General features: G+C 44.7%; 1 protein-coding gene across 3 annotated transcripts in view; it reads left to right on the top strand.

Moving 5' to 3' along the window:
* Positions 1-13223, top strand: part of LOC123993767 (PDZ and LIM domain protein 7-like) — a 74207-nt gene that overhangs the window by 2153 nt on the left and 58831 nt on the right. For 2 of the 3 annotated variants that reach the window (XM_046296245.1, XM_046296247.1), the window contains exon 2: positions 7103-7201. In XM_046296245.1, coding sequence (XP_046152201.1) covers positions 7103-7201 — 99 coding nt within the window. Of the gene's footprint in view, positions 1-1352; positions 1486-7102; positions 7202-13223 lie in introns of those variants that run through there. The other variant, XM_046296246.1, reaches the window with a different exon arrangement.

A 13223-nucleotide genomic window follows, 5' to 3' on the forward strand; every position in this document is an offset into this window, starting at 1 on the left:
CCTTTCGCCTGGTCGGTCTCTCATGGGAAGAGCAGTTCTTAATGTGTTGTGTACTCAGTGTAATTTGCAATTGAAGCTTAGTTTGAGTTAAATGAAAATAAAAACAAACTTTTGATTCAGGATTGTGGGCTACATAAACGGGTCTCATTTAGCTAACGGGGTATTGCAGCATATGAACGAGTCTCATTTAGCTCACGGGGATATTGCAGCTAAGTCTCATTTAGCTCACGGGGTATTGCAGCATATGAACGAGTCTCATTTAGCTCACGGGGGGGTATTGCAGCATTGCAGTCTCATTTAGCTCACGGGGTATTGCAGCGAGTCTCATTTAGCTAACGGGGGTATTGCAGCATATGAACGAGTCTCATTTAGCTAACGGGGCTATTGCAGCATATGAACGAGTCTCATTTAGCTCATGGGGGTATTGCAGCATATGAACGAGTCTCATTTAGCTCACGGGGTATTGCAGCATATGAACGAGTCTCATTTAGCTCACGGGGTATTGCAGCATATGAACGAGTCTCATTTAGCTCACGGGGGTATTGCAGCATATGAACGAGTCTCATTTAGCTCATGGGGGTATTGCAGCATATGAACGAGTCTCATTTAGCTCACGGGGGTATTGCAGCATATGAACGAGTCTCATTTAGCTCACGGGGGTATTTCAGTGTTTATTTACCTGTTTTTTTCTGGGCGTTAACGTCTGGCTGCTCTTCTAAACTTGTTACCATCCTTTGTTTGTTTGTTCGCGTGACCTTTCACACATCACATCAGTCTATAGATGTAACACCTATTTAGATATGTAGGATACTACTAGGCTGTGGAGAGCTACTCTCGTTGACGTCTATATGAACACACTACCAGGAGCTAGTTCAGAGGGCAGACATAGCATTTTCTAATCGACTTTGTTTTTAGGGTATCAATAAGTACATGTAGCCTACACATGATCAATTATTTTTGATTGTGTTTTAAACATAAAGTTATAGATTTTTCACTGCATATAGAAAAGTCAAACCAGGTCTGTCTCTTTTGATGTCCTATATTCTAATTGCTGGTTTGGTTGAGGTTATAATGTACTTCATGTCCTCTGGAAGGAATGTGTTCCTCAGTGGTCTTCACTTCTCTTCCTCCTCGCCATTCCTCCCGTTCTAAATCTCTTTTGGCTTTTATGTGCAAAGCCTGTGCCAGGTAATATGGGTAGCTGATGTTCCTCTCCTGCTCCTTCTCTCCGTTTGCTGCCCCCCTCTCCGTGACTCATGTGGGTGTAGGGCTGAAATAGTTCGGTGTAGTTTTACATTCCTTATATAGCTCTCTGAGGAGAGGAGTGTGTGTGTGGGGTGGGGAGGGCGGGAGGGAGGGCTTGCCTGTCTGCCTAGCTATGTCACTGGGGGGAGGGAAAGAGTCAGCCCATCCTACTGCAGTACTCTAGCACTTCTGTAGCTTTCTGGCAGCTTTGGGTTACCAGGACGGCCTCATCAGGACAAGGTATGTTTGCGTTGCAGGTAGCTCTGTCATGGTGAGGTTTTGGATGCCTTGGAGGAGAGCGTTATGGTGGGTGGGTGTGGGTTGAGGTTATCATTAGGCTTGTAACTCATTTGGCGAGAGCAGTAAGTGTCATGGCCTAAGGTTTCAGGTTGTCCTTGGTTCTTAAAATGACATGTGTTGTGCTGGCTGTGAACGAAGGGAATACGCTGTAGCAATGTAATTAGACCTGTATTAGTTTGACAGATACGTTTTAACAACGACGGCAATTATACAATTTCTAAGGATTTGAAGCATATTTGTTTGCGTACAGACTGACTTTTGGCTAGTATAAGAGTGGATCGCGTAAATACATTCTCTAGAAGTGTCCCTCTTAAAAAAAACATGTATAAAAAATGGTACCTTTTTATTTAACTAGGTAAGTCCGTTAAGAACAAATTCTTATTTTCAATGACGGCCTAGGAACAGTGGGTTAACTGCCTTGTTCAGGGGCAGAACGACAGATTTGTACCTTGTCAGCTCGGGGGATGGAATCTTGCAACCTTTCAGTTACTGACCCAACACTCTAACCACTAGGCTACCTGCTGGTTACTGGTCCAACACTCTAACCACTAGTCTACCTGCTGGTTACTGACTCAACACTCTAACCACTAGGCTACCTGCTGGTTACTGGTCCAACACTCTAACCACTAGGCTACCGGCTGGTTACTGGTCCAACGCTCTAACCACTAGTCTACCTGCTGGTTACTGACCCAACACTCTAACCACTAGTCTACCTGCTGGTTACTGACCCAACACTCTAACCACTAGGCTACCTGCTGGTTACTGGTCCAACACTCTAACCACTAGGCTACCTGCTGGTTACTGGTCCAATGCTCTAACCACTAGGCTACCTGCTGGTTACTAGTCCAACGCTCTAACCACTAGGCTACCTGCTGGTTACTGGTCCAACGCTCTAACCACTAGGCTACCTGCTGGTTACTGGTCCAACGCTCTAACCACTAGGCTACCTGCTGGTTACTGGTCCAACGCTCTAACCACTAGGCTACCTGCTGGTTACTAGTCCAACGCTCTAACCACTAGTCTACCTGCTGGTTACTGACCCAACACTCTACCTGCTGGTTACTGACCCAACACTCTAACCACTAGTCTACCTGCTGGTTACTGGTCCAACACTCTAACCACTAGGCTACCTGCTGGTTACTGGTCCAATGCTCTAACCACTAGGCTACCTGCTGGTTACTGGTCCAACGCTCTAACCACTAGGCTACCTGCTGGTTACTGGTCCAACGCTCTAACCACTAGGCTACCTGCTGGTTACTGGTCCAACGCTCTAACCACTAGGCTACCTGCTGGTTACTAGTCCAACGCTCTAACCACTAGGCTACTTTGCCTCTGTTTTGTTTCCTGGATGTCACATGACAGAATTGTACTAGTCCTACATATTAATTTAGTTTATAACAAGGACATAACAATGGACAGATTTAGCCTATTTTGTGGTCTATACATGGTATGCCATTCATGTAACTTTATTGCTGTGACTAGACATACCTTTAGCTAAATGCACTATAAGGCGCCCTGTATACCAGTCAAAAGCTTGGACACACCTAGCCACCGTGCTTCTACACCTGCATTGCTTGCTGTTTGGAGGTTTTAGGTTGGGTTTCTGTACAGCACTTTGAGATATCAGCTGATGTACGAAGGGATTTATAAATACACTTGATTTGACTCATTCCAGGGTTTATTTTATTTATATTTGTACTATTTTCTACATTGTAGAATAATAGTGGAGACATTTTAAAAACGATGACATGTGGAATCACACAGGAAGTGGTAAACACAAATCAAAAATATTTAATATTTGAGATTTTGCAAAGTAGCCACCCGTTGCCTTGACAGCTTTCCACATTCTTGGCTTTCTCTCAACCAGCTTCACGAGGTAGTTGCCTGGAATACATTTAAATTAACAGGTGTGCCTTGTTAATAGTGAATTTGTGGAATTTATTTCCTTAATGCGTTTGAACCAATCAGTTGTGTTGTGACAAGGTAGGGTTGGTATATAGGTCTATCTACTATTTGGTAAAATACCAAGTCCATATTATGGCAAGAACAGATCAATTAAGCAAAGAGAAACAACAGTACATTATTAATATAATAATATATACCATTTAGCAGACGCTTTTATCCAAAGCGACTTACAGTCATGTGTGCATACATTCTACGTATGGGTGGTCCCGGGGATTGAACCCACTACCCTGGCGTTACAAGCGCCATGCTCTACCAACTGAGCTACAGAGGAGGATTACTTTAAGACATGAAGGTCAGTCATTCAGGAAAATGTCAAGAACTTTGCAAGTTTCAAAAACCATTAAGCGCTGTGTTGAAACTGGCTGTCATGAGGACCGCCACAGGAAAGAAAGACCCAGAGTTACCTCTGCTGCAGAGGATCCGTTATTTAGAGTTATCAGCCTCAGACATTACAGCCCAAATAAATTCTTAACCGAGTTTTAAGTAACAGACACATCTCAACGTCAACTGTTTAGAGGAGACTGAATCAGTCCTTCATGGTCAAAATACTGCAAAGAAACCACTACCAAAGGACACCAACAAGAAGAAGAGACTTGCTTGGGCCAAGAAACACGAGCAATTGACATTAGACCGGTTGAAATCTGTCCTTTTAGTCTTGAGTCCAAATTTGAGATGTTTGGTTCCAACCGCCGTGTCTTTGTGAGACAGAGTAGGTGAACGGATGATCTCTACATGTGTGGTTCCCACCGTGAAGCATGGAGGAGGAGGTGTGATGGTGTGGGGGGTGCTTTGCTGGTGACATGGTCTGATTTATTTAGAATTCAAGGCACACTTAACCAGCATGTCTACCACAGCATTCTGCAGTGATACGCCATCCCATCTGGTTTGCACGTAGTGGGACTATCATGTGTTTTTCAACAGGACAATGACCCAACACACCTCCAGGCTGTGTAAGGACTATTTGACCAAGAAGGAGAGTGATCGAGTGCTGCATCAGATGACCTGGCCTCCACAATCACCTGACCTCAACCCAATTTGAGATGGTTTGGGATGAGTTGGACTGCAGAGTGAAGGAAAAATGGCTAACAAGTGCTCAGCATACGTGGGAACTCTTCAAGACTGTTGGAAAAGCATTCCTCATGAAGCTGGTTGAGAGAATGCCAAGAGTGTGCAAAGCTGTCATCTAGGCAAAGGGTGGCTACTTATAAGGACATAAAATATATTTAGATTTGTTTAACACTTTTTTTGGTTAACACCTATGGAATTAGGTAGTATTTCACAGTTTTGACGTCTTCACTAGTATTGTACAATGTAGAAAATATATTTTTTTAACTGAAGAAAAACCCTTGAATGAGTAGGTGTGTCAACTTTTGACTGGTACTGTAAGTCTGTTTGGGGTCACCTGAATGTAAAGGCAATGTCTCTCTGCTGTTCTCTTGATACTGCATGTCTGACTGTCAGTGTGTCGTTCAGACCAGAGGTGGATGTGACTCTGGGTTGTATTTATTAGTGCACAACGTAGCAAAACGTTTTGCAACGGGGGGGGGGTCGTTTCTTATTGGTCAAGAATTGATGTAGACACTCCATTTCGGGTCCTCTGTTCTCCTTGAATCTGACCCCAGGCCTGTAACTGTTCTAATGTTAATGAGATATTTGTATGAAAATAGTCTTCTAGTTATTCTGTAATAAATAACTCCTTGCACTCTCTTCCTGTAGGATTCCATGGGTAGACATCATGTGGGATTCCATGGGTAGACATCCTGTGGGATTCCGTGGGTAGACATCCTGTGGGATTCCGTGGGTAGACATCCTGTGGGATTCCATGGGTAGACATCCTGTGGGATTCCATGGGTAGACATCCTGTGGGATTCCGTGGGTAGACATCCTGTGGGTAGACATCCTGTGGGATTCCGTGGGTAGACATCCTGTGGGATTCCGTGGGTAGACATCCTGTGGGATTCCGTGGGTAGACATCCTGTGGGATTCCGTGGGTAGACATCCTGTGGGATTCCGTGGGTAGACATCCTGTGGGATTCCGTGGGTAGACATCCTGTGGGATTCCGTGGGTAGACATCCTGTGGGATTCCGTGGGTAGACATCCTGTGGGATTCCGTGGGTAGACATTCCAATCAGTTTGCACAGCTGGCGTCTTGCAACGCTTCGAGTTAGTTTAGCCTTGCATTAATTAGACTGTTTCTCAACCAGTGTGTTAGAGCGGGTCGTGGCACATTCCTTCTTTTTGTGTGTCCCTGGTTTTAAAGGGTCCTGACCTTTTAAAAAAAAAAAAAAATTCTTTAAGGGTGGATTTACATTAGTAAAATATGTCTAGTAAAATATGTCTAGTCGGGTCTGTCTCCAACTTCGGATTTGCAACTTTTCTGTTTCCACTCCTTGGATGTGGCTAGAATCACATTCTTCCCTCACCCGTGTAAAGCTATTTATCATACTGTAAATACAATAGTATAGAGACAAACAAAATAAAGAGAGAATTTCAAACTATACAGGAGCTTCTCATCTAAGTCGTTGCACACTTGATTTCAATGCAATGATTCACAAACTCCTTTTTAATTTTCAATCTGGCAAACAAACAAACAAACAAACAAATGGAGCATTAAGGTAATTTTCTGTTGTCTTTACACACGTACCACTCAGAGGAGCTATGTGGCGTAGATGCCTACCTCAGGAGGTAGTGTGGGAGACGTCTCTTTTAAAAAAAAAAAAGATTTGAATCTAGTTCCGTCTCTTCAGGTATCTCTGTCCTTTGTGTGTGGGGGGTCAGTCAAAGTGGTGTGAAGAGGCCCTGACTCCTTGTTTGCTTGCTTTCTGGGCGACATGAAAACAACTGAGAACGTGTGTTAAATGGTTCCCAGTGTAGAAGATTTAGGGTTTAAAACCTTTTAGCTCATTTGTAGGTCAATTGAAATAAATTCATTCGGACCTAATCTATGGATTTTACATGACTGGGCAGAGGCGATGCCATGGGGAGTCAGGCCCAGCCAATCAGAATGAGGGTTTTGCTCCACAAGTAAAAAACAAAATACAGACAGAAATACTCCTCAGTTTCATCAGCTGTCCAGGTGGCTGGTCAGATGATCCCTCAGGTGAATAAGCCGGATGTGGAGGTCCTGGGCTGGCGTGGTTACACGTGGTCTGCTGTTGTGAGGCAGGTTGGACTTACTGCCAAATTCTCTACAACGACATCGGTGGACATTCCTGCAGTCAGCATGGCAATCGCACGCTCCCACAAAACGTCAGACATCTGTGGCATTGTGTTGTGACAAAACTGCACATTTTAGAGTGACGTCTTATTGTCCGGAGCACAAGGTGCACCTGTGTAATGATCATGCTGTTTCATCCGCTTATTGATATGCCGTCTTGGCAAAGGAGAAATGCTCACTAACAGGGATGTAGGCTAATTTATGCACAAAATGAGAGAAATAACCTTTTTTTGTGTCTATAGAACATTTCAGGGATCTGTTATTTCAGCTCATCAAACATGGAACCAACACTTTACATGTTTTATATTTTTTGTTCAGTGTGTCCTCTCTCTTATATATTCCATGAATAACCCTCTCTCTTCTCTCCTCTATAGGCCATGAGTATATACTGTATAACCCTCAACGGTCCAGCACCATGGGGCTTCAGACTTCAGGGGGGGAAGGACTTCAGCATGCCCCTCACGGTGTCCAGGGTAAGCTGTGTGTGTGTGTGTGTGTGTGTGTGTGTGTGACACTCACCGAGCCATGTTGCTCGACCACCAGAGATCATCTGCCGACTGTCCACTCTTCAGTCTGCATGGTCGATGCCACAATATGTTGATTGATGCCAACGATGCAGCTTTCCAATTTGCTTCTTAATATAATTCCGCAAGTGTTCTATAATTACACTTGGTTTTGTATCTTACTGTTTGCAAACAGGTAGTTGGTATTTTCTTAGCTAGCTAATACTGATACCTGTGATGGTGTAGACCTAAATCAGCATGTTTGTGCAACAGTGTCTTCTAAATCTGAGAGGAATACGCAAAGCATGAATGTTACCTACATGAAGGAAGAGAAACCATTTTAATGTAGCCAAAGATTGTAGGGTCCCACTCCCCTGGGAAACACTGACCAACACTTTGGTTCCTACCCTTTCACAATAAGGCCTCTATAGGGATCCTATTGGTATTCTATGAATGCCTCCTGACTTTCATTCATTGTCAGGTCAAACACTCTATTCAAAATGTACTTTATTACATTATAACTGTATAATTAGAATACTCATTATATTTCCAGGATTCCAACAGTTCAACTAACTGTTTTATCTAAATCTCAAGTCTTATCACAATTTCAATATTTGGTTAAAAATAAGACCTCTGTTTTTTTTGGGGGGGGGGTGGGGGGAGGTCCCTTATTGTGCAGTCCTACATTGTGGAAATATATGCCATTTAGCAGACGCTTTTATCCAAAGCGACTTACAGTCATGTGTGCATACATTCTACTTATGGGTGGTCCCGGGGATCGAACCCACTACCCTGGCGTTACAAGCGCCATGCTCTACCAACTGAGCTACAGAAGGACCACATGGAAATGATCTGAAATAAGATGAACGTCTGGTTGAAGGAAGCCACCAGAAGGGAGGAATCCCCATGTGTGTGTTGCCACCCTAAGGTCACGCACAACTCAGAGAACATGTAGAACGTGTGTTATTCATTGGCGATAATGATATTTTGCGTTTGTCTCTCGTTCGCTCTTTCTGTCTGTCTCGTTTATTTTCGTGTCAATTCGGCGAAAGAAATCAATACGTAATAGTAAATACGTTTATCAAGTAGTAAATATAACCCTGGAGCAGGAAACTTAAGAATACAATATAAATCCTGACTCATTGTATCTGAAGGTGTTTGAATCCAGTCTACCACAGAGTAGATTCAAGTATGAGCCAGGCCTATAAATACATATAGCCTGTGTGTGTGTGTGTGTGTGTGTCATTTGCTGTGTGTTTGTTTGACCTGGGGGGGGTCTGGCTTTGTGTCTGTTATACAGGTTGTGTTTGTTTGACCTGGGGGGGTCTGTATGTCTGGCTTTGTGTCTGTTATACAGGTTGTGTTTGTTTGACCTGGGGGTCTGTATGTCTGGCTTTGTGTCTGTTATACAGGTTGTGTTTGTTTGACCTGGGGGGTCTGTATGTCTGGCTTTGTGTCTGTTATACAGGTTGTGTTTGTTTGACCTGGGGGGGTCAGGTTGTGTTTGTTTGATGTCTGGCAGGTTGTGTTTGTTTTGTGGCTGTTATACAGGTTGTGTTTGTTTGACCTGGGGGGGGGGTCTGTATGTCTGTTATACAGGTTGCACATTATACAAGTTACACGTTACTCTGTCAATCGACCGGATATGTTTCATCCATATGCTACAATTCCTAAGCAGCTATTTTGAAAGCGTCTATATCTGAATGTAGCATAAGCTCCTTGACCCCAGTGTCACCTGAACCCTGGGTCTGACATGACACCTGTTGTGGGTTTTATTTGAACAGCAAACTATGGGGGGGGGGGACAGCTAGCTATGATGGGTGGCATTAAATCCATGTTTCAGCTCAAACTATGGGGGGGGGACAGCTAGCTATGATTGGTGGCATTAAATCCATGTTTCAGCTCTGAAACTATGGGGGGGGGACAGCTAGCTATGATTGGTGGCATTAAATCCATGTTTCAGCTCTGAAACTATGGGGGGGGGGGAAGAACAGCTAGCTATGATGGGTGGCATTAAATCCATGTTTCAGCTCTGAAACTATGGGGGGGGGGGAGAACAGCTAGCTATGATGGGTGGCATTAAATCCATGTTTCAGCTCTGAAACTAACAGTTGCCTCTCAGTTCATGCATTCCTCTGACATGTGTCAGTGGGGTGTGTCCCAAATCACACCCTATTACCCTGTGCACTAGAGCACTCCTTTTTGATCAGGGTCCATAGGGCTCTAGTGAAGAGGAGGGCCATTTGGGATGTAATCAGTATGTATGATACAGTATCAGACTGAGTTGCTCCACTTCTCTCTCTCTCTCTCTCTCTCTCTCTCTCTCTCTCTCCTCATAAGGACATGTTATGGCTTGTTTAGGCTTGCCCAGGAACAACTTGTTACTGTGTTAGGTCACTGTATCTTAGCTAAATGAAGCGTACGTAGCTAAATGATTTCTCTGATTGTCCATAAACAACTGGCTATGGAACAGAGTGACACCCAACACAGGGACTCCAGCCCTTATAAGTGCAACATTGGTCGGTGTGCCTGTGATGGAGGGAGCGGCTGAACCAGCCTGTTTGTACGTGGACTCTGTGGCTCTTCCTACCTCTTGTACTATTTCTTTCTGCCTCCTCTGCACGCCCTGGCACACTCGCCTGCCTTCCCTCGCGATCTCGCCTGCCCGCCCGTCCACGCTCGCTCGCTCGCTCAGTACCAGCCTAGTATCATAACATGTTTCTTCTGGATCGGTGAGAGAACAGGATCTGTGTTTCTTCCCTACCAACAAAGAAGAACCCCATGACTGACTGAGAGGCAAAGACTATTATAGATGAAACCGTTTCACCAAGATGTGCATATAAAAATCAGAACTGTCACGTAGAAATGGTCAGATAAATTAGCACTCCAGGTGGAAAAGGTTGCTGAAACCCTGGTGTTTATACTGCAGGTATTATCAGACAGGATGGGGACTCTGGTACGTTCATACTGCAGGTATTATCAGACAGGATGGGGACTCTGGTATGTTCATACTGCAGGTATTATCAGACAGGATGGGGACTCTGGTATGTTCATACTGCCGGTATTATCAGACAGGATGGGGACTCTGTATGTTTATATGTATGTTCATACGGTATTATCAGACAGGATGGGGACTCTGGTATGTTTATACTGCAGGTATTATCAGACAGGATGGGGACTCTGGTATGTTCATACTGCAGGTATTATCAGACTGAGTTTCCTCTTGTATCATAAATGACTGAAGGACACCTCGGCGTCCATCTCCACACGCTGAGCTGTTTCAGTAGGGTTATGTCACCTTGATGGGCTGTTTACAGACATGGAGAATGACACACATGACTACAGTCGTAGTAACAGGCCGTTGCCATGGGCTATTGACTGCTTGTTGTCGTATTAGTGTAGTGACACTACAGTCATAATTGGGGTTTACACCACCCGTTTAGGTTATATCCCCTGGCTGTTTCCATAGTGACAGTACAGTCATACTTGGGGTTTACACCACCCGTTTAGGTTATATCCCCTGGCTGTTTCCATAGTGACACTACAGTCATACTTGGGGTTTACACCACCCGTTTAGGTTATATCCCCTGGCTGTTTCCATAGTGACACTACAGTCATACTTGGGGTTTACACCACCCGTTTAGGTTATATCCCCTGGCTGTTTCCATAGTGACAGTACAGTCATACTTGGGGTTTACACCACCCGTTTAGGTTATATCCCCTGGCTGTTTCCATAGTGACAGTACAGTCATACTTGGGGTTTACACCACCCGTTTAGGTTATATCCCCTGGCTGTTTCCATAGTGACAGTACAGTCATACTTGGGGTTTACACCACCCGTTTAGGTTATATCCCCTGGCTGTTTCCATAGTGACAGTACAGTCATACTTGGGGTTTACACCACCCGTTTAGGTTATATCCCCTGGCTGTTTCCATAGTGACAGTACAGTCATACTTGGGGTTTACACCACCCGTTTAGGTTATATCCCCTGGCTGTTTCCATAGTGACAGTACAGTCATACTTGGGGTTTACACCACCCGTTTAGGTTATATCCCCTGGCTGTTTCCATAGTGACACTACAGTCATACTTGGGGTTTACACCACCCGTTTAGGTTATATCCCCTGGCTGTTTCCATAGTGACACTACAGTCATACTTGGGGTTTACACCACCCGTTTAGGTTATATCCCCTGGCTGTTTCCATAGTGACACTACAGTCATACTTGGGGTTTACACCACCCGTTTAGGTTATATCCCCTGGCTGTTTCCATAGTGACACTACAGTCATACTTGGGGTTTACACCACCCGTTTAGGTTATATCCCCTGGCTGTTTCCATAGTGACACTACAGTCATACTTGGGGTTTACACCACCCGTTTAGGTTATATCCCCTGGCTGTTTCCATAGTGACACTACAGTCATACTTGGGGTTTACACCACCCGTTTAGGTTATATCCCCTGGCTGTTTCCATAGTGACAGTACAGTCATACTTGGGGTTTACACCACCCGTTTAGGTTATATCCCCTGGCTGTTTCCATAGTGACACTACAGTCATACTTGGGGTTTACACCACCCGTTTAGGTTATATCCCCTGGCTGTTTCCATAGTGACACTACAGTCATACTTGGGGTTTACACCACCCGTTTAGGTTATATCCCCTGGCTGTTTCCATAGTGACACTACAGTCATACTTGGGGTTTACACCACCCGTTTAGGTTATATCCCCTGGCTGTTTCCATAGTGACAGTACAGTCATGCTAGTAGATCCCTGTTGACTGACTGATTTCATAATGAAAGGCCTTTTCCTTTAAGCTCAGGCTGGCTGATGCCATACTAGCAGAGGCCCCTGTCTCAGACTGTTGACTGACTTGTAGCGTAATAAAAAGTCTAGTCGCCCCCTCGTCTAGCCGCTCTGACTGGCTGACAGACTTCCCTCTCAGGCTGTGACTGGCTGGACCTCCAGGAAGTGATGTGTGGGTGGTCTGGTCTGTGTCTCTCTGTCCCAGGCCCCCTGAAGTATCGTCTCAGCCCAGAGAGAGCGAGAGCTGATTTACACAATAAAGAACAATCCTACTGACGGCAAGACTAAAGCTTCAGAGAGAGGCTGAAGAGATGGCCTTTCGCTCGGCCTCTCGCTCGGCCTCGCTCGGCTCGGCCTCTCGCTCGGCCTCTCGCTCGGCCTCTCGCTCTGCCTCTCTAAACAGCATGGGAAACATATGTTTACATTGCCAAAGTAAGTAAAATCGATAAACAAAAGTGAGAAGAAACAAACTATTAGAAATGAACACTAAGCGTCGCACTCAAAGGTTTTAAAATATCAAGACATGTAAAGTATTCTAGTCACAGCTACATTTTAATTTTTTATTAAGCAATGTGCAAATAGTGCTAGTTATTGTGTGTGTGTGACAGTTGGTAGCTTTGAGAAGGTTAGATTATATGGCTGTATGTGTTTTTGAGTTTGGCCAGGCAACTGATTTTTAGGTCCATTCGTGGCTTTCTAGATGGTTGACCTGTTGAGGGTTTCTGTTCCTCTGCTATTGGTTCAGAGCTGTGTGTGTGTTCACAGCAGTGTGTGTGTGTGTAGGATGGTATATGTCTGAATGCTCTGCTTCTGTCCTCTCCCTGTATGAGCCAGGAACACAATGTTTCCTCTAAATTCCTGGAATGCTGTCATTCCTCATTTCTCTCCCCCTCCCAGACCCTGGCAACAGCAGAGACCCTGGCAACAGCAGAGCCCTTTCTCTTCCCGGTATCCATTGGCTGTGTCCCTCTTCCCTATATAGTCAAATTGATTTATATAGCCCTTCGTACATCAGCTGATATCTCAAAGTGCTGTACAGAAACCCAGCCTAAAACCCCAAACAGCAAGCAATGCAGGTGTAGAAGCACGGTGGCTAGGAAAAACTCCCTAGAAAGGCCGAAACCTAGGAAGAAACCGAGAGAGGAACCAGGCTATGAGGGGTGGCCAGTCCTCTTCTGGCTGTACCAGGT

The sequence above is a fragment of the Oncorhynchus gorbuscha genome, linkage group LG13 (genome assembly GCF_021184085.1).
Source record: "Oncorhynchus gorbuscha isolate QuinsamMale2020 ecotype Even-year linkage group LG13, OgorEven_v1.0, whole genome shotgun sequence".
NCBI lineage: Eukaryota > Metazoa > Chordata > Actinopteri > Salmoniformes > Salmonidae > Oncorhynchus > Oncorhynchus gorbuscha.